At 38.4% G+C, this 27,481-nt stretch overlaps 1 protein-coding gene across 1 annotated transcript in view; it reads left to right on the plus strand.

Annotated features, from left to right (window-relative positions):
• TIPARP (TCDD inducible poly(ADP-ribose) polymerase) overlaps positions 1-27,065 on the plus strand; it is a 45,296-nt gene extending 18,231 nt beyond the window's left edge. The window contains exons 4-8 of the mRNA XM_058555622.1: positions 311-1,271; positions 16,696-16,864; positions 18,215-18,375; positions 24,021-24,299; positions 24,987-27,065. Coding sequence (XP_058411605.1) covers positions 311-1,271; positions 16,696-16,864; positions 18,215-18,375; positions 24,021-24,299; positions 24,987-25,434 — 2,018 coding nt within the window. The 3' untranslated portion in view covers positions 25,435-27,065. The remainder of the gene's footprint in view (positions 1-310; positions 1,272-16,695; positions 16,865-18,214; positions 18,376-24,020; positions 24,300-24,986) is intronic.
• Positions 27,066-27,481: the final 416 nt, after the last annotated feature.

The following is a 27,481-nucleotide window of genomic DNA, read 5'->3' on the forward strand; positions in this document are numbered from 1 at the left end:
TAGACTTACAGTAAACATTCATACCCCAGCAGAATTACAAATCGCTGTACGTTATAACAGTCCAGAGATAAACGTCAAGAGCCTATTGGAAGATACTGTCTCTCTTTTACCTTTACCTGCTGTGGGCTTTTGAAAGGCCTTGGCTGCTTTGAAGTCTTGGTTTCTCAATAAAACTTAAAATTGACCCGTGAACATGTGTAAGAGGAGTGATTTCAGAGACTTAGTCACAGACTAAAACAAAACATTTTGATGAATGAATGGGATACAGTTGATGTCAGCTTGTAAAGTATCATCTTCTCTCCTTTCCTAGTAGGATTTTTAGACTCTGAGGAGCAGTTGGAGCTAATCCACATCGTGGAAATGGAAACCACGGAACCTGAGCCAGACTGTGTAGTGCAGCCTCCCTCTCCTCCTGGTGACTTTTCATGCCAAATGAGACTCTCTGAGAAGATCACTCCGTTGAAGACTTGTTTTAAGAAAAAAGATCAGAAGAGATTGGGAACCGGAACCCTGAGGTCTTTGAGGCCAATATTAAACACTTTGCTAGAATCTGGCTCACTTGATGGGGTTTTTAGATCTAGAAACCAGAGTGCAGATGAGAGCAGCTTACATGAACCTCTGGTGAAAAAAACCCTGGAAATCAATGCATCGTGTCCATCAGCAGAAAACAATATGTCTGTCCTGATTCCGGATAGGACCGATGTCGGGGGCCAGATAGCAGAAGCCCATCCTTCCGCTGATGCTCCAGAACAAGTGGTTCCAATCCAGGATCACAGCTTTCCCCCGGAAACCATCAGTGGGACAGTGGCAGATTCTACAGCAGGGCACTTCCAGACTGAGCTTTTGCACCCGGTCTCAAGTGATGTTCCTGCGAGTCCTGACTGCATAGACAAGGTCATGGATTACGTTCCAGGGGTTTTCCAAGACAACAGTTTTACAATCCAGTACATTTTGGACACCAGTGATAAGCTGAGTACTGAGCTCTTTCAGGACAAAAGTGAGGAGGCTTCCCTTGACCTTGTGTTTGAGCTGGTGAACCAGCTACAGTACCACACTCACCAAGAGAATGGAGTTGAAATTTGCATGGACTTTTTGCAAGGCACTTGTATTTATGGCAGGGATTGTTTGAAGCACCACACGGTCTTGCCATATCATTGGCAGATCAAGAGGACAACTACTCAGAAGTGGCAGAGTGTATCCAATGATTCCCAGGAGCACTTGGAAAGATTTTACTGTAACCCAGAGAACGATAGAATGAGAATGAAGTTCGGGTATGTATTTATAATTACTTTAAAGCTGTTGTTAAATCCTATAGAGAGGGTAAAGAGGCTAAAAGCTTAGTAGGGTGGTTTCTTTCAGTGGTAACCTAACAAGTTTATTCTTTTTTCCACTGTTATTCTTTTGGCTGTATGCGATCCTGATTTTTCATGGTGGTTGAATGCAGGCTATTTACCTAACCAGACAAGGAAGGTTTTATGATTTGAACAATTCACATGTCACTCTGTGCAATATGTGTGTGACTGAGAAATTGCATATACATTGAATGTTGTGAATCAAATACTATTTTAATTACGCAGGAGAGCTTTTGAAAGAAAATCCGTGGTGAATCTTATTGTAACATAAAGAATGAATACCAAATGTATCTAAGTTTATGAAGTTTTGCATTTTGAGTAGCTGCTGTTTTTCAGAAGAAAATAGTATTGTTTGGAGATTTTTATGGCCCTCTTTTCATTTTGAATAGTACAATTTTTCTGTCTAAACTTCTGGATCATGCCCAAACATGTTAAATCTCTTTTTTTAGTTTCCTTAAAGTTTTTTACCATTAAGTTTATTATCCTGTTTATCTTACAGATAAAATAAATTGTTCCACAATTCAGGGTATTTTTTTAAACTTGAAAGAGTCTTTTAACGATGGCTGAAGGGAAGATTTATGTTAATGAATATGTTTATTTATGATTTATGTAAAACACAGTTATCATCATGTTTTTATATGCAAGACATATAAATCAGTTCTTTTAGTATGGATGGCCAAGCAATATTCACTGATAGGGAACTGAAATTTCCACATCTGAATTCTTTAATTGAACTTAAAAATGAAGAAGAAAATGATAGTTGCCACATGTAAAGTTGCTAGTGCAAAAATGGCTGTATTATAAGCATTAATCTTTTTATTTCTAAGTTGTTTTCTCCTGTCGTATAGAAGGAGTTAAAATGTGTGATGTTAGTAGTTGTTTGTGTATGACCAAGGGTAAGGATTAAAATTATGTGAGAGGAGAAGAGCATGTTTGTGCATACTGCCTGACTTGGGAGACCATGAGGGCAACCTGACAGCTTCACCGATTATGAACGGCCTGTTGTAGTACTGAGAGGCATGACCCATAGGGAAGAAAAATACGCAGAGTATCCTAACCCAGAAGTCCAGGAGAAAAACTTTCTTGAGAGTCATCTTTGTTCACAGATAAGTTGGGTTACACTACTCGAGTGTCTGGAGAGTCAGCAAGCAAATGGTCACAGTAAACCATTTCCAAGTTGTCGAATTCTGTTAGTCTTAATAGTGCCGGAGCGTTGTTGGCATTGGAGAAACCTCGTCCTTTTTTTTTTTTTTTTAACTTCTCTTGCTCCCATTTAGTATTAGGTAATATTTCAATATTTATATCTCAGTATTTCAGTTATATCGTACACAGATCTGTGTGTCTTTTTAGCAACCTAATTATCATGCAGACTAGAACTTTGCATCTTGTGTTTCAAAAGAGACGTATGGAACAAGATGAGAAACAAAATAAGGCCCAAGTTTAAAGGTTATTATATAGAAGACTCTTTGGGATAAAAGTAAGATTATATCAAGAATGTAGTTTTCCAGATCATAAAAGTATTGTCTTGATAATATAGTGCATTCAAGATTCTGTCTGTTTGGGTAGCAAAATTCTTAGATCCTGTAATAAAGCTACCTTTTTTTTTTAAGCCAGCGTTGGAAGAGAAAAAAATATTTTCCATTTTATCTTAAAAATCTTTTTAATAGGGTATTGTCCAAAATCTTTGTTGCCCATGAGCTAGCAATTCTAATTGGTATGTCAAGGGTAATTAATTTTATATACTCTTAAAGCCACTGTAATGCTTCCATCTCCAGATTGCAAAACTGTGCAGAACAGGGGCCTCCCACTTCACTCTAATGAAGCAAATTTGTAGTCTGCTGAGTACTTCAGCATCTTAGTACATTGAGTGTCTACCTGTTTGAATTGGTTGGGAAGAAACTAGCAGGATTATTGTCCAACACGTTACGTTCTGTTACCATGAGCAAGGCAAGACAGGTATTTTGATCTCAGAGAATCCAGGCACTCTTAGGTCAGCAGCATGTTGGGTATTTTATCCTTTGGTAAAATTACTTTGCTGAAGAACAGACATAGATGTAGGCCCATAAGCATGTATTGTTGGGTCAGTTATAAAGTAGTTGCAGTGAGTGCTTGATTTCCAAATCAGTTTTAATGAAGTAAACTAATGTCTGACACTTGAGGGGAAAAGTATGAGTGAATTATTATAATTACTATTGCTGCTGCTACATTGTTAATGGTAGTAAGTGGTCCTACCCTGATAAAAATAGCAAAAAGTATTAACTGTTAATGGCTAGTAAAGTGAAGTTCTCCAGGACAACAGTAAGAAATGTTGTAAGATTGTAGGTAGCTAAGTGTCAAAAATTAGGCTTTTGGGAAGTTGACCTCTGGTCATTGCAACCTGGTTTTCCTTGTATTCCAAAGCGATGTTGTGTTTCCTGGCAACAAGATGGAGATAACGGCATGTTGAGCCTTGCTGAGAGATTCACAAACAAGCTGGAGCTGCCCAGGTTCACATGGTTACCACATTATTTGGCTAAAGCTATTAATCTCTGTGGTCAGGCTTGTAAAGCTGGTCTATCTGTACAGATTGCACATAACTAGGAAGTGTGTGTTCAGCTGTGTATATGTCTAAGTCGGACCCAGTAGTCTTTAGATACAGAAAAAATGAATGGCAGTTGTTTATTCCACTTGTTTTCAGCAGTTTTTATGACTTGGTAAATCATTATTATATACTGTATCCATAATACTTCATTGTGTGGAACTTGGGGAAAGTTCATAGTTCTGGGTTTCTAGCAGAGACAGAAGTTCATAGTTTCAAACTGTGCAGATAAAATTCTTTGTTTTGCAAATATATTGGATATAACATCTAAGTTAACCCAAATTAGATGTGCAGTGTTCATTTTATTCTCAAGAATGAAATTGGAAAGGAAGTTGAGCTGGATAAGTTCACAGATCCCTTCCAACTCTTTAGTTAAGATGCTAAGATACTGAAACACATTTGTAAGAGAGGATTTCAATAATAATAAATGCTTATTTGGTTCATTATATAATGAAATTATTTTAATTTTTCTTTTCCAATTTTGCCTTCACTCCAAATTATGATACATTCCCCCTTTGCTTTCTCACTCTGCTTTTGTCCGTCTGTGGATGTTTATTGCCAGCATCAACTGGAAACCAGTTATATGTATGAACTCCCCATATTTAGATGCCAAGGCTTCTTTCGAACACAGGATGGGCTTGGAGAATTTCCAAATTCCAAATATGCAGTTAAGAAAACAGCATTGAATGTTGTGTTTTCGATTAAGAAAACACAGTCTCTGACACTTTAGGCACTCTTCCTTAGTAGAAAATGACACTAAATGGCAGCACTAAGCAATTTTAAAAGAGCCTCACTGTGTGGAATACTGTTGTGGATAATTGAAATTGTGGAGGATGTGCAAATCTCCCTTTAGCAACTAAGAACGTTACATTCATTTTAAAGTGTGCCAGAGTAGTTTTCTAGTTATTATCACCCATGAAGAAGAGGCACTCTGCAAACTTTATTTTGGAGGTAATCGGTAGGTGAAAATATGACCAGTGATTATTTCTAATTCTAAATTTCCTGAAAGGGGGAATGTTAAGAAGAAAGTTGCAAATCCTGACTTCTTGTTTAATTTTTCTCAGAGGACAGTGTTCTTTTTCTCTTCTTTTGGAATTATAGCATATTGATGAAAGAGGGTGTTTTACTTTGGCTTAAGCCTAGACCATTGTCATAGTCTTAGTTTTGAGTGATTTTGACTGCTAATTGCTCTCAGAAGTTTGTTTTTGTTTTAATTTATCCAAGGGACAGTAACATTAGAAGACTTCACAGGAACTCTGTGAAGGAAGTCAAGGAGAATTGCATGTTAATGATAATAAAGAGCATATGCTGTCGTTTTCCATAGACTTGCAGAGTGGATTATCTCAAGTAGAGCAAGCTCCTGACTGACTCTACTGGAATGGTTAAATTAGCCCAGTTAGTTCTGGCCTGCACAGCTGTGATGATGTATGAACTAACTCATTATGTGTTATTGATAACACTGGAGTGGGGAACAGCTGAAACTTACTATGCCTTGTGACTTTTTGGTATTTCTTGAATATACACAGCTGGATGAGTTTAAATTTATTTTAAAAATTCCTGCATAAGAGAAAGAGAGAGCTCCATAAGCAAGAACTGTGTTTGAAGTGACTTGCAAAATGTGTGCCTTGTACTTTAGGATAAAGCAATCCAGTGAATTATTTTTTGTACCTCTTTATGCTGCTATTTACATATGAAATAAAACTAATTGGCTTCTGTCTGTACTAATCCAGAGAAGTTACTGGGTCTGTGTAGAGCTATCATGGGAATCAATAGCAATCATTTATTTATTCCCTTTCTGGTTTTTTGTCAGTAAGCAGATTAGACTTTTTGAAGCAGCTGTCACCTGGCTTCAGGTTGGGGTCAGTCTCTTCCTGATGCATTTATGGTAATGAAAATGAACCTTGCAAAAAGTGACGATGTATAACTCTTAAATCAGACACTTGGAGGAAATAGCTTATAAGGTTATCTGGCAGTCCCTAAAAATAATTGCATGATGTATTCATTTTCTCATTGAGTTGACTCTAAAGCTTTTACTCTTTATTGTAAATAAACAGGGAAAAAAGTAAGTATAACTCCATTCAACGTTTAAAACTTGACTTTGCGTATGTGGATTTGCAAAAAATGCAACTCTAGACTGATTAACTCTGCTGTATCCCTGTAAATCTATTTTGTTACACTAGAATTTCTAGATTCTAGATTTGCATTCTACCATAAGGCAAAAGTAAATTTATAAATTCTGTCTGTGCATCTCTGATCTTAGTCAATGATCTTTAGCTTTATATTGGGTTTGGGGCTGTTTCTAAAGGGTGAAGCAATATGTAGCCCATACAAAACTTGACTATTCAAGGAATGCTGCTAAAATCCACTCATTTGAGGTTGTGACTGTTTTCCTATGGCTTCTTTTAGTTCTTATCCTCTGATTTGAGACCACCAGATTCTGTAACCCTTTGTCTGATGGTAATAATTTTCATCACGTTTAAATTAGGACCTGAGATCCTCTTAAGCTAGGTCGGCAACCTTTAATAATTACCAGTGTCCTGTTTGTGAGTTGCAGTTGCCTTTTTGTGGAAGGAGAACTTAAGTACATGTGTATATCATTTTTGCAAAGGAAAAAACAAATATATTTTGAGTGATGATTCTTGATTATTCTGGTACAACTTTCTACATGACGGGTTCAGATTAGACACTGGTAAGTTTTGCAAGAAACTCCCTTTGTGAAAGCAGTAGAGTTTCTCTTTTAAAATAAATCTGGGAGTCTTAACCTAAAGTCAAGTGAATGTGAGTGATTTTGTATCTTTGGAAGACACCAGAGTGCTGAGGGTTGAGCCATTTCTGTTTCATTTTGGGTCTGAAATTGTTAGGTAATAGCTTAAAATCTTGGGTTGAACTGTAGTTTGCAACACCATAAACACAAACTGTACAAAAGAATAAAATACTTCTGAAGTTCACCATTTCTAGGAGCAAACAAGCCATATTTTGGATATGAAGGAACTTTTTTAACAAAACTAAGTATTTGTATATTTATAGATTATTTATGCCAGTGCTTTCTAGGGACCAGGAATTAAACTGCACAGACTCGCCTCTATTTAAAATTGTTCTAAGTGTTAAACCTAATCCAGCTCAATCCCTGACACATTAACTGAAAGCCTCGAATTTCTAATATAGATTCCTTGTTAATAGAGGAATTTGAAATTATAAGGGGTAGGTTCTGAAAAACATTTTGAAATCATTGGAAGTAAAGGATTTTATGTAAAATAAGTTCCACTTATTCAACTTTGTAGTTTGTAAAGATTTATATTTGATCCGTGCAAAAGACAGTATTATTGCAGTCTTGTGCTAAATATAACCATTTCTGTGATCAGAAACTCAAATTTTAGAAGTTGATGATATTAATAAACTTCTAATTGTGAAACTTGCAATTTTCTTTGCTAGTCAGTTACTGTTGCTAAGGCAAGCATAGAAAGGAGTTAACTAAGGATTTGTATTTGCCACGTCCACACAACAAAATGTGTCTGTCTCCTCGATCTTTCTCTGCTGTGTGCTGTTTACTTACTGGCAACACCCACTTGACCAGTAAAGAACCTTTGCATGGTCATCACAATGAAAGGGTAAGCTTTTATGAGAGTGAGAATACTAGAGTGACTGTTCCCATGCGCCTTCTAGAGAAACCAGTGATTTGAGAGTACGTGTGCCACAAAATGTTGTGTAAAGAGTGTATGAGAATCCCCCATGACTAAGTTGTCTGAGAAAGAGTTCATGAAATTTGTATTCTTTATGCAAATGGATGTCCTTTGTTTTGGTGCTATTGCTTCTGAGCATAAGGAAGGATTTGTGAATAGTCTTATGTTGAAACATAGCACTTCTCATAATGATTGGAAAATATGCTTAGTTTAGGCCACACTTACAAGAATTTCTCTTTATTACAGTTATGTGCCACATGACGACATTTCAGTCAATGACAGACTGCATGTACAAACCATGGTGCCATAAGATTAGTACCATAGAGCCTAGGTGTGCAGTAGGCTATGCCATCTAGGTTCGTCTAAGTACAGTCGGTGATATTTGCACAGCAACGAAATCGCCTGACAACACATTTCTCAGAACGTAGCCTTGTGGTTAAGCGACACATGACTGTACGTTAATTTTTTTTTTCTTTTTGGATTAAGAGATTTCTTAAACTGTCCCTTCTCATTTAACATATAGCCATAGAATTTGAGTGACCCTCTTTGCTCAAAATTTTTACCAGCTCTGAACGGTCAGTGAAGAAGGGCAGGGTCAGGGCCCAGGGGTGGCTGTGCTTGCAGGAGTGGTGCTGAGTCTGGCTGCACCCTGTGATCTTCACAGTTCCTGCAGCTGATCAGGGCAAGAGGGCAAATGGCACAGAGTACTCTAAATAATTTCCTGCTGCGGTTGGTCTTTGGTTTCTGACTGTCACCTGGCTTCGCTCTTTCATTTCCAGGCATTGAGAGAATAAAAATAAGCACAAGAGAGGGGGCCGGCCTGGTGGCATAGGGGTTAAGTTCACGCGCTCTGCTTCCGTGGCCTCGGGTTCACACGTTCGGATCCTGAGCTTGGACCTACACCACTCATCAAGCCATGCTGTGGGGCGTCCCACATGTAAAGTGGAGGAAGATGGGCACGGATGTTAGCCCAGGGCCAGTCTTCCTCAGCTAAAAAGAGGAGGATTGGCAACAGATGGTAGCTCAGGGCTAATCTTCTTCACAAAAAAAAAAAAAAAGCAGCACAGGAGAAATACTAGGTTTGCCTTCCAAGGTAATAAAAGAAAGACATCCTTGCATGGGGGGTAGAATGTGTGAAACAAAAGGAACTGTGCTTACTTGCTCTCTGATGTTTGGATTGTCCACATACTGCACACATCAGAAGCATTGTGGAAAGTGTTCTACAATTAATTTGTTACTAAAAAATAATTTAGACTGTCTTAACTAATTGATAGAATTGAATCTATCAGAGAAACTTGGCTTTGTAGAAGCCCTCTCCCCTAGAAAAAGTTACTGACTGAAGACCCTTTTGAAAGGTTTTGTGGTCATAGTTTACACAGCCTAGACAATAAAAAAATTCTCTCCTAATGTGTTTTCTATAGGAAATCTTTTTTCCCAGAAATTTGCTTAAACTCTCAGAGTGATGAATTCTCCATATAGTTAGTTGGTAGACATTCAAATCTCTAGTGCTGAGAGCTGCTTACTCACCTCTGGGTTCTCATAATAAGACACCAGTGAGTATATTTTTAATTTGTTAATTTATCAGTTAGTTTATCTGTACTAATTGGGGAAAAACAGAAGGCTAAATTGAGAAAATTCTGAGTAAAAGCTTTTTAAAGGAGTTGTTTGTAATTTTAGAAGTTGATCCAGAAATAAGTTAAGCTAATAGACTGTGTCTTATTGGGGGTTATTAGAGGATATATTTTATGATAATTATTTATAATTAGTATTACGTTTATGTGTAAATGAGTTCTGAATTGTTTGAGGTTATTTGAAAACAATTATTTTTAAGCAACTTTATCATTTACATACAACTGATTTTATAATTATGTAGAAAAGTTTTGTAAACAAATATATTTCAGCCCTCTAAATGCTGTCAAATTCTATATCCACAGAATTGAATTCATCAGTATTTGTGCCTTGAGTACATGGCAGACATTATTTATTGTCTACTTTGACTTAAAATAGAAACCTCAGTTTTTAAAATATTTCACTTAACAAAGGGAACATTGACTCATCGTAAAAAGCAGTAACTGCGTAATTTAAGGTAGTGTAAGGCGTGATACACATTTCTCTAATCTCTTGTGTACTTTCTGTCCCATCTGTTTTTGTGGAAACTGTTTCACTTCCTCCTCAGGCCTTGGTCGAGAAGTATGTCTCACTTAAGTTACCTTCTAGGAGTCTCAGGACGTGTGACTGAACTTGAATAAAAGTTAAGGCTGTGTGACATTTCTCATGTTTTCAGGGTGCCGAGTTTTAATCCCATGCCTCTGTAAATAGACAGCAGAGAGATCTTCTGATCTCATAGGTATAATTTTTATTTATGAAAGGTTTTATGCTTATCCACATCTTATTAGAAAGTTCTTTTGTATTCTTTGCTTTTATCTGGTAGTTTTGTAATAAAAACCTTTTAAAAAGCCCAACATAACGGTATTTTAGTAGGTTCTTTTCCTCAGGTGGGTGTTGCAGTTTGCTTTTAGTGGTTGCATGGTGCAGAGGTGACTTCAGGGAATGATATTATTTCTTAGGGGCTTAGGAAACATTTAGATGTACTCAAATGGCCATGTCTTAGTACCAAGTTTTTTAGAATAAACTGTTATGTGTTTGTTTAGTTCCCCACATGCTTTTGGAGAATATAGAATTACAAAAGCTTAAAAACAGGATATCCTTTCAGTTAGGAAACCTACCTGCCTTCCTTTTTCTGCTGTCTCTTATCCTCTCATTTTTATTTCACTGTGTTCACTTCTAACGTTAAGACTGCAGGTTAGATGTCTTAACAGTTTGTAAATCAGACATGGGGTTTAGCGCACAGGTGAACATGATTCCAGACAGCATCTGCTCACTAGCTTGCTGCCTTCTCATTCACCGGTGTCCAGGGTGTCCCCGGAGGGACCAAGGGAGCAGCCATAGTCAGAATTTTGCCTTATGGTGATTGTTTTTTTAAGTTGGTCCCCAGAAACTCATTGTATCTTAAAGTGGGAAATATTTTTACCTACCCAAAAATCTTTTGAGGTATTTAGAACCATAAGATAAATCCATGATCTAAGTTGGATGTTAATTGTTTTACAGAGTGATCTAAGCCTCAGCAGCCCTGCTTTGATTAGGTCAGGGTCTCCTCAGAAAGGGGCAGATTTAATTGAGAATCAATGTTTGATTCTTACCTGCCCATAACTACTGAAGGCCCTATGCATAATAATGTAAACTTCCAATTTTGATTTGTAGGTGTGTCTGTGTCTACAGCTACTTCTGGATACAAAGGGGGAAAAACCCTGTTGTTACCAAGACCCAATGTCATAGTATAGAACTTAAGTATAGAGTGTTAACCTCTGGTAAGTATTGAAAGATGTTGCTTTGTGTGTGAGCATTTATAGATAATTTTTATTGCCCTGATCGCTCTGTGCTATTTATTTGAGTCAACCGTAGCAAAAATCTGAATTAGTAGCAGAATGAAAGTTAGAGTACATAGTTCTCTGAAGTCTAACTGCACTGCTTTCACAAAATATGTTGGTATTATGTATGCCATGGCTTTGATTCTCATCACCTTGTAACATATTTGAAGGGATATATAAGCTGCCAGATATTCTGGCATTGCTAAGTGAGTTCTGGAAACATCAAAGCCAGGTATCAAAAGCCAGCTATATTTTGTGCGCCTGTGAAATTTCTTTAGCAGCAGCAAACATACCCCATCTGTCATGCCTGTCTCAAGTCTGTAGCAGAAGAACCTAAATACTCCTCATACTGCATTTGATCTTTATCCTTCTATCATTATGACTCTCAGTTTAGGAGACATTTTCACTTTATATCGTAGTAATAAAATAAGAGGACCTATTAATTGTGTCTAGTTAGTCCAGCTGATTAGGATGTGTGTTAATTAGTTTGAGGTCACAGGTTTATCCTTGTAGAAACCAGTTAACTCTTACAGGCAGGAAGCCGAGGTTCCGAAGTCTAACCCATCTGGTTAAAACTATACAGAGTAGAGTCCAGAAAACTTTATACTTAATTGACTTTTGATCAAGTCTGAGTTCTGTATTTTATTTGCATTGTCTTCCCACTTAAATGTGTTCCGCCTCCTGCAATTCCTGTCTCATTTAATGGGTCACCATTATCCAGTCACCCAGATTGGAAACATGGGACACATCCTGGACTCTTCTACTCGCTCCAGCCCAACATGTAATCATCCTCCATGCAGTTAGATTCTTAAATACTTCTCAAATCATCCTTACTTTTGCCTCCTTAGTTCTCTGTCATCATTTGTCTCGTGCAGTTCCACTAGCTATAGATGGCTAGGCATAGAATAATAAATATTAATAATAAACAAACATGTTAAGAAATATTTAGCAAATAAGTGCCTGTCTCCCCTCTTCCCTCCCGGGCTTCTGCCACCCTCCTCTACCAAAAATAAACAAATCAGTCCATACCACTACTGTTGCAATGACCTTTAGAAAAGGCAAGTCTGAGCCTTGTTGAAAATCCACCAGTGATTCCTACTGCCCACAGAATCAAATCTTAACCTCTTAACCCAGCATACAAAGCTCTTCATTATCTAGCCCCAGCCAGCCTATCCAGTCCAGTCTTCTCTCTTATCATCCCCTCACACACTTACACTCTGACCTCCCACATGACCTGTATGTGCTGCACGCTCTTGAATCTCTTGTGCCTTGCTTGGTTAGCTTCTACGCATGTCAGTCACTCTGCGTGTGGTGTCCTGCCCGCCATTGTCTGCCTGGTGGCTGGCCAGACTTGGCTCTCAGTTCATCCACTCTGGGACACCTCTCTTGACCCCCTTTCCTGACCCGTTTCCCAGCAGAGGTAGGCTCTCTGCCTCTGACTTGTTCCCAGACCACCTTTGTGCCACATTTCACGCTGTGCCTCAGGGCTTGCTTGTCTCTTTCTCTCCCCACTGACTCTGGCATTTTGTCTTTTTCATCTTCTTATCCCCAACGCATAGCCCAGTGCCTAATCAATGTGGTTACTTAAGATTTTTGTTTGTTTGTTTTAATTGTCACTTTTCTGTCTTGGTTTCAAACAACTTATGAATAGAGAGATTGCCTGAAATGGTTACACTCTTTACTGAACTCCCAAATGCATAATCCCAAGAACCATTTATTTAACGAAAAGATCATGTTCTAATTTATGTTTCATTCAGCAACTGTTTCTTTCATGGTTTTGGTTTTCATGACAGCTCTGTTTATCATTTACATCGTAAGTCCTTTTTACTTTCTTTTTAGTATCTGAAATATACACAGAAGAAATGATGGTGTGTGGGGCATGCTTTCTGTCTTAGTGTGGGTGTTGGTGCTCTACGCATTGATAATATATGTTGGAAAACGTTGGCTTTATTAGTATGGCAAGATATTTGTTGTGTAGGAAGAGAACCATTGTTATAAAGCATCTAAATTATGAGACTAGGTATCTTTTACAGAATTTTAAATTAGTTTTGTATCTGGATTCTTTTACTGGTATGTGTGGTGGTGTCTTTCTTGGTGAAGCATATGGAAACAGAACTGTTAATATTTCATCAGTTCAAGTTCCTTCTTCTCTTTATAGCAAAAATCAGTAATCTGTTCACAAGGTTTTTTCTCCTGAATCATCATGATAGAGTTATATATCGAGTAATTCAATACTGATTGATTTAGCCATGTGATGTATTGAGCCAAAACCCTCCGCCCAAATCTCTAGCACTGTCTCTCTTGCTCAGTTTTCACATATCCTGTATTTACTTCTTCGACACTTTATCATGGTCCCTTTAATACTCTAAATTCCTACCCTTATTTAAGGCTCTGAGACCCTGGGTTTATCTCCTCAGCTCGTGGCCTGACGCCTCTCACATTGCCTGTTATGCCCTGGTTCGCAATTTCTTGTCTCTGTGTACCCCTGTTGAGAAGGTTTCCTTTTCCCACTGTCTGCACTGCTCCTGTCCCCCTCTGTCCCCACCCTTCTTCCAAAAAGCAAAGTGCTTGAAGAACTATATTTTTCTTGTTCTTCCACACAGCCCTTTACTTGTAATATTTCCTATTATTTAAACTGTTCCTAAAAATCTTTCTCTTACAGAAAGCTATCTTGGATTGATAGAGTAAAGCCACTTACTTTTCCTGACCTTTATCCATTCCTGGATGCCAGTAACCAACTCCCCTCCCGTAATGCTGCATGACTTCCCTGTCCTCCCATTCCCCAAATATGCTTGCCACTGATGAGTTTAGGTTACACTGATGAGTTACTTCTCTCCTGAAGCCTCTGGAAGCCAGGGACTACATCTGTTTAATTCTTTGCGGATCGCCTAATACAGCCCACCATCACCATCATCACACATACGTGGCTCATAACTGCTTTCTGATGATAGGAAACAATAGTTTGATAAAGAAGATTGGTGGATGTTGAACATTTGGCATCGTATTGCATGCATTTTATACTGATGCAGATTGAGGAGAAAAAAACCTCTTGGCTATGGATTTTTAAGCATTCCCTGTTTAAGAGAAAGCAGGTGGTAAAATTAATCTTATAAAAGGATAATTTAATGGTTTTCAAATTTGTTGTTTTGTCTCTGTCAAGTCTAGAAAAGCATATTGAAAATCAAATAGAGCTAAAACAGTACTTTGATACATCAATGGAAAGAACAGTTGATTGTAGTAAATTAGGATTTGTTATAGAAATTTCATAATGCCCAAAGGACTGAAATGCACAGAGAATGTGTCAAAAGCTGCAGTTTTAGATGTCTTTCTTATGCAAATCATTATCTATAAAGTTTTAATAATACAGGCTTAAACAGAAATTGCTAGAGTGATGTCCAGAATAAAATCTGATATTTTAACAGCAAAAAGTATTGGCTGTTTATATTATATAATGCATGTTAACAATGACTACTGTTCTAAGAACTCCTCAAAGAAAATACTGAGGATTTCTTAACTCATAATTGGAAATAGTTACTGGGAAACAAACTTAAAGTGGGAAAATCTGTTTAGAAACTGAAAATGATCTTAAGAGGGAGAAAGAGGTTAGTATCTTTCCAGTCAACGATAACATCAGATTTTCCTAAAATTAAGTGAAAATTGTTTAAAGCAACTCGATGTGAAGTAATTTAGGTATAGGAGTTCCAGTTTTCAGTGTTTTTCTTTCCTTTAAGAATTTCTCAGAAACATTTTTTCCTTTTGGATTAAATAATCCTGTTTACCATATATCATTTTAAACAAAGCAGTGTCCAAATGTGATTTTTAAACTACATTTTATTGTCTTGTTCCCATTTCACACTTAATTAAAATTGTATGTTCCTTTTAAGACCACATCCTACTAGTTAGTACTCTTTCTAAGCAAGAAATTAGGGTTTTTGGAAACTCTTTAGGAATTTTTAAAGAAACATACTGCTTTTTACAAGTTATGTGCTTCATGACACCATCAATTGGGTATATGACTTGAGTTTTTTCAGATGAAACCTGATTCACAGATTATGAATGTTGGGATGGAGGGTGGAAAATAGATTTTCTTTCCCTGACATCTGCCAGGGGTGTTTATTGAGAGAGGTTAATGGGTATTCATGGAGAAAAGGGAGAGCATTGTCATAGGTTTGGAAGGATGCTTTATAGCACTGATCATGGTATTTAAATATCTACCTTACCATATTAAAGGGACTGAGGAGTGGCTGCAGTAATTGTTTAACTTTGTATAACGAAGTTTTTTCAAACATTTGACCACAGAATGCTTTTTGCACAGAATATCTATTAAGAGTCCTTGTAACAAGTGTTCCAACAGCATAGTTTGTAAGGTGTTGCACTAACCAACAAAACCCATATGCCAAGTTAATACCCTTTTCAAAATCCTAATTTACGGGAAGGAAATAAGTTAATTATTGGGAATATCTATCCAAAGACTTGGATTTCACATGAACCAGTCATTCTGAGTGCTGCTGGATCTGGAGTATCCTGTGTGTTATAGACGTCCATTTAGAAATCTGTGCTGGAAAGTATGAAGGAATGTATTTGGAAACTTAGTGACTCTGCTCATATCTATAATGTTGTATTGATATATTTTATTTTTTATGTTTTCTTAGGGAAATTTTGAAACATACACAAAAAGAAGAATACAATGAGTATTTTGCCAGTTACTTAAAAATAATGGTTCAAATGTTTCAAGCACTCAATGAAGTTCTGTTAAAAAAGAAATACGGGGGCCAGCCTGGTGGCATAGTGGTTAAATTCTTGCACTCCACTTCAGCGGCCCGGGGTTCACAGGTTTGGATCCCAGGGGCGGACCTACACGCCACTCATCAAGCCATGCTGTAGCAGCATCCCACATACAAAATAGAGGAAGATGGGCACAGATGTTAGCTCAGCAACAATTTTGCTCACCAAAAAAAAAAGAAAAACAAATACTTTAATTGGACCACGCTTTATAAATTTTCTTAAATGATTCTGATTCATATAGTGGGATTTTTCCCCACACTAGTATTGAGGTGTTTGTAAAGTGCTGATTCAGCAGCAGCAGACCAGATAGCAAAATCACACAAATGTTCTCATAGCTAAAGTTGATAACAGTCCAAACTATTTTTCTCTTCATGTTTTGCCAACTTTTTTCCACCCACAGGGTAAAAGATAATGTTGATGTTGGGTAGATTAGCAGTACTGGCCTCATGTGGGGTCATTTTATTTTTCCCTTCTTTTCTTTTTTCCTGCCTTTCATCAGCCTATATGGTGTACGCCTGTATTGGCTTAGGTAAATTGACGGCTCTGAAAAAAGACAAGCCTAAAGAGAAGTTTCGTTTGTTTCTCTGTCTGCTTTCTATGTCAGCGTCATCATCCTAAGACTGACTGACCAGCGTTTGGCTCATCCCACTGTGGTGGCAAGGGTGGAATTATGTCGATTGGTTTAGGGCAGTGATGCCATGGGATTGAATCAATCCTCCTGTAACTCCACGGCCTAGAAATCTTGGTCTTGTTAAGAAAAGGCATGTAGGAAATGGGGAAACAACCAGTAACGTCCTTTTACTCCAAATCAGACACATTTTAAAAATTGAATGTATTAATATTAACAGTTTGTTTTTTCTTGGGTCTTTTAGAGGACAAGAATTTTGGGCAGATTTGAATGCCATGAACGTATATGAAACAACTGAATTTGACCAACTACGAAGGCTTTCCACACCACCTTCTAGCAATATCAACTCTATTTACCACACAGTCTGGAAATTCTTCTGTAGGGATCACTTTGGATGGAGAGAGTATCCTGAGGTACTTACAGGTTCTTTTTCCAAAACGTACATGTAAATTTTTTTTATCTTTCACTGTTCTTTTGTTCTTCCTTTCCAACAATGACTGGACAGAACTACAAATCAAAGAGCTTACGGATGTAAAATGAGTCTTGTTGATATAAGTAGCACTTTTCTTTCCTGATTTTTGTGAAAATGTATTTCATTTTCATTTCATTCCATTAATCTCCTGGAATCCATAAATAGAATCCCACTATTATCAGAGCAATAAAATGCTTTCCCCAGTATCTTATACTATAGAGACCAAGTATTTACAGTGGTAAGGACTCAGACTCAGTGCCACCTGGAGTAATTTTAATGCACTAGTGTAACTTTTGGCTATATCTGGCTCCTGGACTCATGGTGGTTGGATCATGTGTTACACTTAGCATTTCAGAAGTCTAGTGGGAAACAGTCACTCTTAAGCCCCTGGAAGAAATACTTGAAAATGTTTATTGAGCTGTGGTCAGGGAAATCAGTCATTTAAAATTATATCATATGTACACATGCATCCTTAGTCTGAGATGGTAAGAATAAGCTCATCAATTAAAAAGTAAGGTTTTAAAATAATGATGGTTTACTTTGCCTCTGAATGAGAATTGTGAGTCAAGTTTAAACACCCTGAAATGGACTTTAGAGCTTTATTTCACATCCCAAAGATCTGACTTCTTCAGTTTGATTAAATTCATTTGTGGCATTACAGAAAGGGAGAACCGACTTATTCTTTTTTAAGGCAATAGCAAAAGAAAATGACCTAATATGTTAATTGCTATAAAACACAATATTGAATTAAAATTTCTGACTCTTTTTTTAAGTAATCACTAGTATCTAATACCTTCCGAAGAGAATAAGAGGCTGTTTAAAATATATTCTCAGAGTACGTGGCTGTCCTTTTGTTTTTCCTCTGAGAAGTTTCTTGGGTTTGGTACTTAACTGGTTTATTTGAACTCTATACACTACCATCTCTAATCCTCTTCTGAAAATTCCCTTAAATATAAACAAAAAAATCTCTAGGACATTGTTAAGACCTTAAAATAGGGTAGAGTAGTTGTCTGGGCCTCACATGTTTCATAAGGTAGAAATCTGTGCTCTTCTGAACAGGGAGCATCTTTCTATTCTACATATTTGCCCCCCACAAAAAATTTGTATGTATGAAGGGAATTAATTTGACTCACTGTACTTTTTTGAAACGCTTCTGATGTTAACAGCAGGGTTAACTATTTTTGCCTTTAGTTACATTAACATTTTTCATATTTAATAGTTGATTGTTTATTAACTTGCTTTTTTTAACTTGCTTTTTTGTTTTCTTTACCTTCTGTTTTCTACTCCATAGTCTGTTATTCGATTGATTGAAGAAGCCAACTCTCGGGGTCTGAAGGAGGTCCGATTTATGATGTGGAACAACCACTACATCCTCCACAACTCATTCTTCAGAAGAGAAATAAAAAGGAGACCCCTCTTCCGCTCCTGTTTCATACTGCTTCCATATTTACAGTGAGTGTTCAGTGGAAAGTCTCATCTTTACTCTCATTTTATGTAAATGTACAACTGAATGCCAAAGAGAAAAAGATTTTAAATTAAGAGACTAACTTGGTTATTACCTCTAGAATGTGAAGTTCTGTGTTATTCTTTGGGTTTAATTTTTGAAGACCTGGAAGCAACCTAAGTGCCCTGCATCAGATGAATGGATAAAGGAGATGTGGTATATAATACAATGGAATACTACTCAGCCATAAAAAAGATGAAATCTTGCCAATTGCAACAACATGGATGGACCTTGAGGGTATTATGCTAAGCAAAATAAGTCAAAAGGAGAAAGACATATACTGTATGATTTCACTCATGTGGAAGATAAACAGACATACACATAGATGTGGAGAACAGATTGGTGGTTATCACACGGGGAGGGAGGAGGGCGAAAGAGGTAAAGGGATGCATGTGCACAGTGATGGATGGAAACTAGACTTTTGGTGGGGAACATGATGTAGTGTTTACAGAAGTCAAATATAATGATGTACACCTGAAATTTATATAATGTTATACACTAGTGTTGCTTCAATAAAAAAAATTAATTAAAAACATAGAGTTCAGATAAGATACAATTAACCCAACAGTAAAAGAATGAGTATCCTATTGGATTTTTTGAACTGAAAAGCAGTTAACATTTTTCTACAGCTAAAAGTAATTATATCTGGAAAGAGACAGAATTTGTTTTTGCCTCCTTCATGGAAGACTGAATTTTTCTGATGATACCCTTCCACGTTATGGGACTATTTCCCAGCCTAGGTAAACTGCCAGGACAAGTAGGGAGAGTCCTTCAAGGTAGTGTTCTCTGTGCTTCTCCCTCGAGTGAATTTGTATGGGAAGAGTTCACCTTTTCAAATAATTTGCATTCTCATTTGCTGAGTAAGGCCCATCTTCCTGTAATACTCACTGAAATTACCTGTCATAACTTTTAGGTTGAGACTGAACTCATCCTTCTGAATTGTCAGTGAGCTCTTCCTCCATTTTCCCAAGTGCCGTTTCTTCTTTCCCTCTCTAGATAGCCCATTGGCACATCTCCATAGATGCCAGAAGGTAGGGCACGTTTCCATTAGCATGGCCACCTTTGGAAGTTAGCATCTCCAGAGAAATCATTCTATACTCTAGTCAGATTTACCCTATTTGGAGACTGATTTTTAAAGTGATACTAGGTTTACTTGGTTTCGTGAACTTGGGAGGTCTCGAGTAATATTGGTTGGTCTCTTCTGCTGATCTTTGAGGTCAAGATGCTGCTTTTATATTCTTATCTGTAGTTTTTTATCTCAAGCCCAAACTGTGTTTTTCCCAGATCATTATGACAAAATCTTAATGATTCTAATTCTGAGATTGCAAAGGGAACATTAGAAACAAAATACAAACAAATAAAAATCTCTAAAATGCTCAGTATCCAAAAGCAGTTTGTCATAAGACAGATTTTAGAAATACATATTGGCTTGGGATAAATGCATGCCTTTTTCCTAGTCTAAGTGTGAAAGTTTTTACCTTGTGGGGTTTTTTTTTTATTAGAAACTAATCAAAATGCCATTTCTGTGATTTCGCTAGCACAGCTGGAGACAGTGGCGGCGTCCAGTAGTTAGGAACATGTTGTCCTCCCAGTGAGACGGCAGAACTCATTAGTGAGCCCAGCAGCTTGGCATGCTGAGCCAGCCAAGCGAGATGTAGCTTCTATGTGAGAGTAAGGATGCTCATTCGAGGGCTGCATTGTGGAGGGAGTTTACAGAAGGGTGAAAATTCATTTGTTTCCATCCTAAGACAAGTAATTATGGAATACCCCCTCCGTCCCCTTTTTTAAACTTAGGCTTGTTTTGTAAAAGTGTGAACTATCAAGAATAATGGAAGCAGTAGTAGAGTTAAGGCCACAAGTGTGGCCTTACTCTTGATAACGTGGGCTTACAAGAGTCACTCTAGTCTCTCTTCCCTTTTCTTCTTAAAATTTCCTGTTTTAGTCTTGTCTGGAACAGTGATAATCAGGTATAAAGTAATAGCTTAGCAAATCAAAGAGTTATGCAGACACTTGAATGAGAAAAGAGCAGAGAAGCAGCAGGTTCACCAGCGTGGAATGGGTAAATGCAGCCCTTCAGTTCCTGTCCACCCTAGAGTCTGGGGCTGAGAGGCACTGGGGAGAAAGAGGAGGGAGCTTTGTTCCAAAAAACAGATCTCAGAAGTAGATTCCAGAGAGACTGTGATCTTAGCCAGGAAGAAAGTTTTCTTTTGAAGTATTAGTAAATGCAAAGGGTCAAAGAAAAACATAGGTGTCAAAAAGGCCGCAATTATCAGGGAATCAGAGATGCCTAAGAATTGGGAATACTAGAGTGGAGGAGGGCGGTTGCTGACTTAATTCATGAATTGCCTGTAAATTTGGCTCTTTTTAAATGAGAGTTTCCCTGCTGCCTTTTTTCCCTTCCAGTTTTATTGACACATAATTGACACACAACACAATAAGTTTAAGGTGTGCAGCATAATGACTTGACGTATATATATATATTGCAAAATGACCACAATAAGTTTAGTTAACATCCATCACCTCCCAGTTACCAAAAAAATTTTTTCCCTTGTGCTTGCTGCTTTTTAATGAGGCTGATAAAAAGGAGCTCATTCTTTAATAATCCTAGAATACTTGAGCTGAGGCTGCACAAGAAAACACATCTCAGATGTAGAGGTTTGGGAGTTCGTTTCAGCAGAAAGGATATCTGTCCCGTGCAGTCACCTCATGGTCATGAGAAGGCCTGATAGAATTTCTTTGACTCCTCCCCAAAAAGGATAAAATGAATTAATTTTTACTGCGTTACTGAAGTTGAGTTAGGAAATGTCTTTCAATTGAAAAGGGGAGGGAAGGCAAGTGATAACAGGTGACCTTGGATTCTGAAGATCCGTTCTTCAGAGGTCCTTGAGTACAAGCTCCATATCCTCAACTTGGCCTCTCTTAAAGAAGGCTGCTCCAGCACCGGGAAGCACGCAGTATGTCATTGGAATACCCATGAGCTGAATACAAACTCAGTATTCTCAGAAGATGACTGTGCTTGGAATATATATTTTTAACTTATGGCAATAGAATGTAGAAGTCCGTCAGACAGATGTCTATATGCATTTTTATGTTTTAGCCCAATTAGGATGTTGGCTTGTTAAAAGTAAGTATCTATGGATGGGAATGGATGCTGACCACATATATAAAATCTAATTTAATATCTTAGAATGAGTAGGATTTATTTACACAGGCTCATCTTCAAGCATGTATGAGTAAATAATAGACCCCATCTCCCTGAAAAAGGAAAGGATACATTTGAAGCTTTCATTTTATGAAACTAGTTTTTAGGCAGGAGTGATATCAGAAAGGAAAGGAGCAGAGTTTCTTCTGTTGTCAGTGCCGGGTATTCAGTACAGCTGCGACAGCCGAAAACCTATTTTGGGCAGAGTGCTTGGGAGAATGTCACCTTCCTCCCTCAACCCAGAAACCTCTGTTGGTAACTTCAACCCCTGAGAATACTGGAAAACCTGGTAGCCTGTGACTGACCGTCTTTGCAGAGCAGGGATACAGGGAACAGCTAAGATAAGGAGCTTATATTCTGTTTCCTGCCATTCCTCCAGAATAGTGATGGCTTTAAAGAGCTACAGACCTTTCAGAATCTGATTAAAGCAGCGGGGCCTCTCTTCAGAGAAGTGTGCTGGTGAGCGAAGGCTCTGGAGGAATCTGTCAGGGTTTTGTGAAAATGCTCCAGAGGACGAGGACCGTTGTGCCTTCTGTCATGAAGGTTGGAGAAACCAGCACCCCTTTAAATCTGCTGCTGGGGCCGGCCCCGTGGCTTGGCGGTTGAGTGCGTGCACTCCGCTGCTGGCGGCCCGGGGTTCGGATCCCGGGCGTGCACCGACGTACCGCTTCTCCGGCCATGCTGGGGCCGCGTCCCACATACAGCAACTAGAAGGATGTGCAACTACGACATACAACTATCTACTGGGGCTTTGGGGAAAAATAAATAAATAAATAAAATTAAATCTGCTGCTGAACGTAAAAGCACCTGGTAGATTCTGTAAGCCCCGGGTGCACCCAGAGCTCCGTCTCTGTCTCACAGAGGGATTTGAAACAGGATAAATCATAGGCACGGCTACTTGAAGGGGGTGGGGGTTAGAGAAGGCACTTGTGCCTCCATAGCTTTTAGTTTCTTATCAAGCTCTCTCTTAAAAATCAAAACTGTGAAGTGGTGCCGGTGTTAGTGGTGGTCTTGTAGCCCGAGTCAGGCAAACCTGAGTTGCAGTCCTGATATCCATCCCTTTCAAGCCCTGGGCGGGGGGGGGGGGGGGGGGGGGGGGGATACACACACGCACACGAATTGTGAAGTATATGGAAATGAAACGAGTATGTGCTTAGAAACTATCTAGATAGGCCTGGATTCATATCCTGTCTCCTTTCTTTGCTAGCTGTGCTAGCGGTTTCTGTATTTGAAAAGTGGGGATAACCAAGCCATCTTGCAAGGTTGTTATGACAATTAGTGATCCTGTGTGTAAAATACCTGGTCCGTAGTATGTGCTTAGTATCAGGTGACTGCGATTGTGAGGAGGGTGATGGTAAGATATGCTCTTGGAGATTAGATGCCTGTTCACCCACAGTTGTACCTCTGTGTCACCAAGCTGTTTGGAAAATTTCAGTTTCCTAATCCATTTGGCAGACTTCCTGCTTCCTTGTGACCACTGTATGCGGGTGACTGTTACAGTCCCCTGGCCCTGAATCTGGGTCTAGGGTCAGGGTTTCCTTTCTCTCTGCTTCTTTCCTTTTGCTCTGTTTTGAAAGTGGCCAAGAAATATGATTTAAGTTTAAGCATTTAACCAGGAAGGAGTAAGTAACTGATCCAAGCTGCTGCTTATCTAAACTCTCCTTCACAGCAACTGACCTGGATTTAAAGGTCCAACCATATGCATTCTGGTGTCTGGAGCTTAAAGTAGTTAGGTCCATCTTAAGCACACCTAAGACTGAAATTGGAATAGTATTGATGGTTTTGTTATTGTATGTGATACAAAAAATGAAGCAAATGCCAAATGTCAGCTTTCAGTGCCTGCTCCATGATTTTTGTTTTTAGACAAAAATTAAAGCATAAGCTTTTTTACTTTGAATATTCTATATCTTCTCCCTGTAAGCTCCCTCTTTCCTGCCTCCCTCACTTTGTCTCACCCTCACTCTGCTCCCCCCAGCCCACACAACCTTTAGTAATGATGTATTTTCTGCTTAGTATAGCAAAGTTTGAAGAATGCAGATAAATTATTGTTGCTCCCTTGAAACAAAGTTTCTTTAACCATATAGGCAAAAGCGGAGTCCAGGATTCAAAAATTAAAGATATTTATAAATGGCTCTGCTTGCTTGCATTGCAGTAGTACATTCCAGAGTTTTCTCCACAAGGAAGTGGCCAGGAGGAAGCTAATAATAGGTTATCTGTGTACAGGCAGTGTTTGCTCTAAGACTTTTTTCTTTAACAGATAGCTTTTTCTATATGTTTTAAACAAGCATTTAAGCTATACAAATTATATTAGATACTGCTATAGAGCACTAAAATGTGAGTTGTACTTATTTCTGAGTGTCTTACCTTGACGTTCCTTCCACTCTCTCCTAGGACACTTGGTGGTGTTCCCACACAGGCTCCCCCAGCTCTTGAAGCAACCTCATCATCACAAATCATCTGCCCAGATGGGGTCACCTCAGCAAACTTTTACCCTGAAACTTGGGTTTATATGCATCCATCTCAGGACTTCATCCAAGTGCCTGTTTCTGCAGAGGACAAAAGTTATCGAATAATTTATAATCTTTTTCATAAGACTGTGCCTGAGTTTAAATATAGAATTTTGCAAATATTAAGAGTCCAAAACCAGTTTCTCTGGGAGAAATATAAAAGGTGAGTCAACAGTATAAATAAAGTTCAAGAGAGCTTTTCTTAATGTAGCTAATGACAAATGCAGAACATAATAGTAAAGACTTGCCTGGAACTTAGTGGGTTTGTATTTTTCTCATATAACTCACATATCCTCATAACAGACCTATAAGTAGGATTATTGCTGTCTACATTTTACGGAGAGGAGACTAAGTCATAGAAAAGTTTGGTAACTTAGCATAGGTCATACAGCTCATAAGTTAATGGTGCTGGAGTTTGAACCCAGGCAGTCCAGCACCAGAGGTCTTGCTCTTAATCACTTTACTATGCTGCCTCTCAAGTCAACAAACTAACGTAGTACAGAAGGAATACATGTGGGTTTGAGGAATCTCAGACTTAAGAGACACTCAGGTTGGTGGAATTAGACAAGGAAGGCCTGCTGAGAAGGTAAGATGTGAAAACTAGATTTGAAATGAAAGAGAAAGCAAGTGAACAGTTGGTGGAGGAGAAAAGGAAAAGGGCTTTTCTCGTCTGCAGAGGAAAAGATAGATTTAAACTTTCAGTATGATCTTTGATGGCATTTTGCCCATGGTGGTTGCTTTAACATTTCCTCCCCATTGAAACCATAAAGAGAAGTTTATGACTACCTCCTGCCTGTTAAAATGATCTATACCTTCCCTCTTCTGAATTCCCATCCACTCTTTGCATTAGGAAAAAGGAATATATGAACAGGAAAATGTTTGGCCGTGACAGAATAATAAATGAGAGACATTTATTTCATGGAACGTCCCAGGATGTGGTAGATGGAATCTGCAAGCACAACTTTGACCCCCGAGTCTGTGGAAAGCATGCTACAATGTTTGGACAAGGCAGCTATTTTGCAAAGAAGGCAAGCTACTCGCACAACTTTTCTAAAAAGTCCTCCAAAGGAGTCCATTTCATGTTTCTGGCCAAAGTGCTAACTGGCAGATACACGATGGGCAGTCACGGCATGAGGAGGCCCCCTCCCGTCAATCCCGGCAGTGTCACCAGTGACCTGTATGACTCTTGTGTGGATAATTTCTTTGAGCCTCAGATTTTTGTCATTTTTAATGATGACCAGAGTTACCCTTATTTTGTTATCCAATATGAGGAAGTCAGTAACACTGTTTCCATTTGAAAAATCTTGGTACTGCTAAATTATTTGATATGAACTCAATCCAGCATTCGTAGCAGGTTTTGGATAGGTGGGACAGAGTCAGGAACAGCATTGGACATTAATAGAGCACTTTTAAGGCCCATTTTTTTAAGTGCTAGAAAATGAAATTTTTTTAACAAATATGCGTTTTAAAATGACCAGATATTCTTTAATTATTTACTAATTGTTGTTAGTGTACTCAGTGTGGAAAAGACTACAGATTGCATACTCTTTTCATTCACACATGTACATATAGGCAGCAGTGTTATTAGAAGCATTTTCAAGAAATAAACTGAACAGCCTAACTAATTAAATGTGACTTAGGCCTGGGAGAAGTTTGGCCAAATGAAATGGAAGCTGTGAGCAGAGCGAGGATTCGATCTATGACGATGATAAAACTGACTGGAGCTGGCCCTGCCACACTTGTTCCCTGTCTGAAGCCCCCTTGCTGTGGTGTAGGATAAGGCCATGAAATGCTGGTGGGTGGAAAGACATTTTTATTTCTGTCAGCAGGACTGAAATGTATCACCCAACCAGAGAGCATCAATGACTTTGATCTGCAGAGTTTGCCTGAAAATTCCCAGTTCTCTTTAGAGGAAGTAAAAAAAAAGAAGGAACCATTTGAAAAATTTTTGTCACCAGCAAAATTTTTCACTAACTAGTTACATGAAATGTGATTCTCGTGTTGTTCAACTTCAGCCTTGGGAAACTCAGTCTCTTCCATGGCCATCCACTCCAGTTTGAAGGAGTTGGGCAGCTCATTTGGTAAAAGCCAGTCTCGAGGATTAGAAGTATTACTTTATTTCAGGGTTCCAGACCTAGGCCCTCACGGAAGGTTTTAGGGAAAGGAAGTCCATCTGAAACCGAATTGATAAGGTTTATTACTGTGCTTTGCACAAGTAGACTTTCAAAAGTATTTGTTGACTGGGAAATCCTGTTCAAGTGGTAATCCCATTCCTGTGCCTGCTTTCCCAGCTGCAGCTGGGTTCCCTGGCTGGCTCTGTATTTTACACTACTTACTTAACAGAAACACAAACTTGGAAATTGTACCCCTGGCCCAGTTGGAGCAATGTTAGGTGAATATGCTGATGCCTTCGTTCAGACAGGTAGCAGCTAGGTGTACTTCGCCTTAAGCAAAGCAGATACCCGGATTTACAAAAGTGGAAGTGGCTGTCCGCAAAAGAATTCACCACAGAATTTCCTCAGATACCAAGCTCTTCTAGTATGTTTGTGGTTATTTCATTTACACAGAACTTTTCAGGAACTTCTGTGTTGTTTAAAGCAAGATATATCTATCCTGACGTCTCAGTGAATCAGTGTGTTCAAGCACTTATCAGGGCTTCCACATGTTATTTATTTTGCCCTCGTCGATCTCGTTTGCTGCCATTGGCATGAGACAGCCAACTGTGGCCGTTACCGTTGTTCTTTCATTCAATTCTAACTTGTAAACCAGTGATTCCCAATCTTTTTCAAGTTAAGATACCTTGTCATTGCTTATTTGATTTTATGAAACTTGTTCTTTTTTTTCTCCATAAAGGAAAAAAAAGCTTTATGACATATTTATTTTTTTAATAAAACTAAGGAAAAATAAAAGTTCTAGTAATTCTTTAAAACTTTTTGTTGTTGCTTTGGTTCCATTTAAGATAACAATTCAACACACAGTGGATGCTCTGTAAATGCTGGTTGGTTGGTTGAATGAATGTGTAATTGAATGACTGAATGAACAGCCTAACCAGAACCTGCTTAAACTTTTGTGGAATCAGGAATCAGCAGAGAGTACATTATCTAGCAGTTGACTGTAAGTCACAAGAGAAGAGTGAATATTTTCTTTTGCAGGTAACCATTTAGGAGAAAGGAACAAGTTTTATATCAGCAAACAGCTGTAGTGAAAAATATGAGCAGGTTGTCTCCTTCAACAGGTGCTGAAGGAAATATAAAAAGGAATTGTAGAAATCTTGTCAGCTCTCAAGCACCTGAGTTTTCAGCCAACTTTAAGTCCTATGAACGGTAAACGTGAGCTCCTCTGACA

Source organism: Diceros bicornis, chromosome 15, assembly GCF_020826845.1.
Source record: "Diceros bicornis minor isolate mBicDic1 chromosome 15, mDicBic1.mat.cur, whole genome shotgun sequence".
Lineage (NCBI taxonomy): Eukaryota > Metazoa > Chordata > Mammalia > Perissodactyla > Rhinocerotidae > Diceros > Diceros bicornis.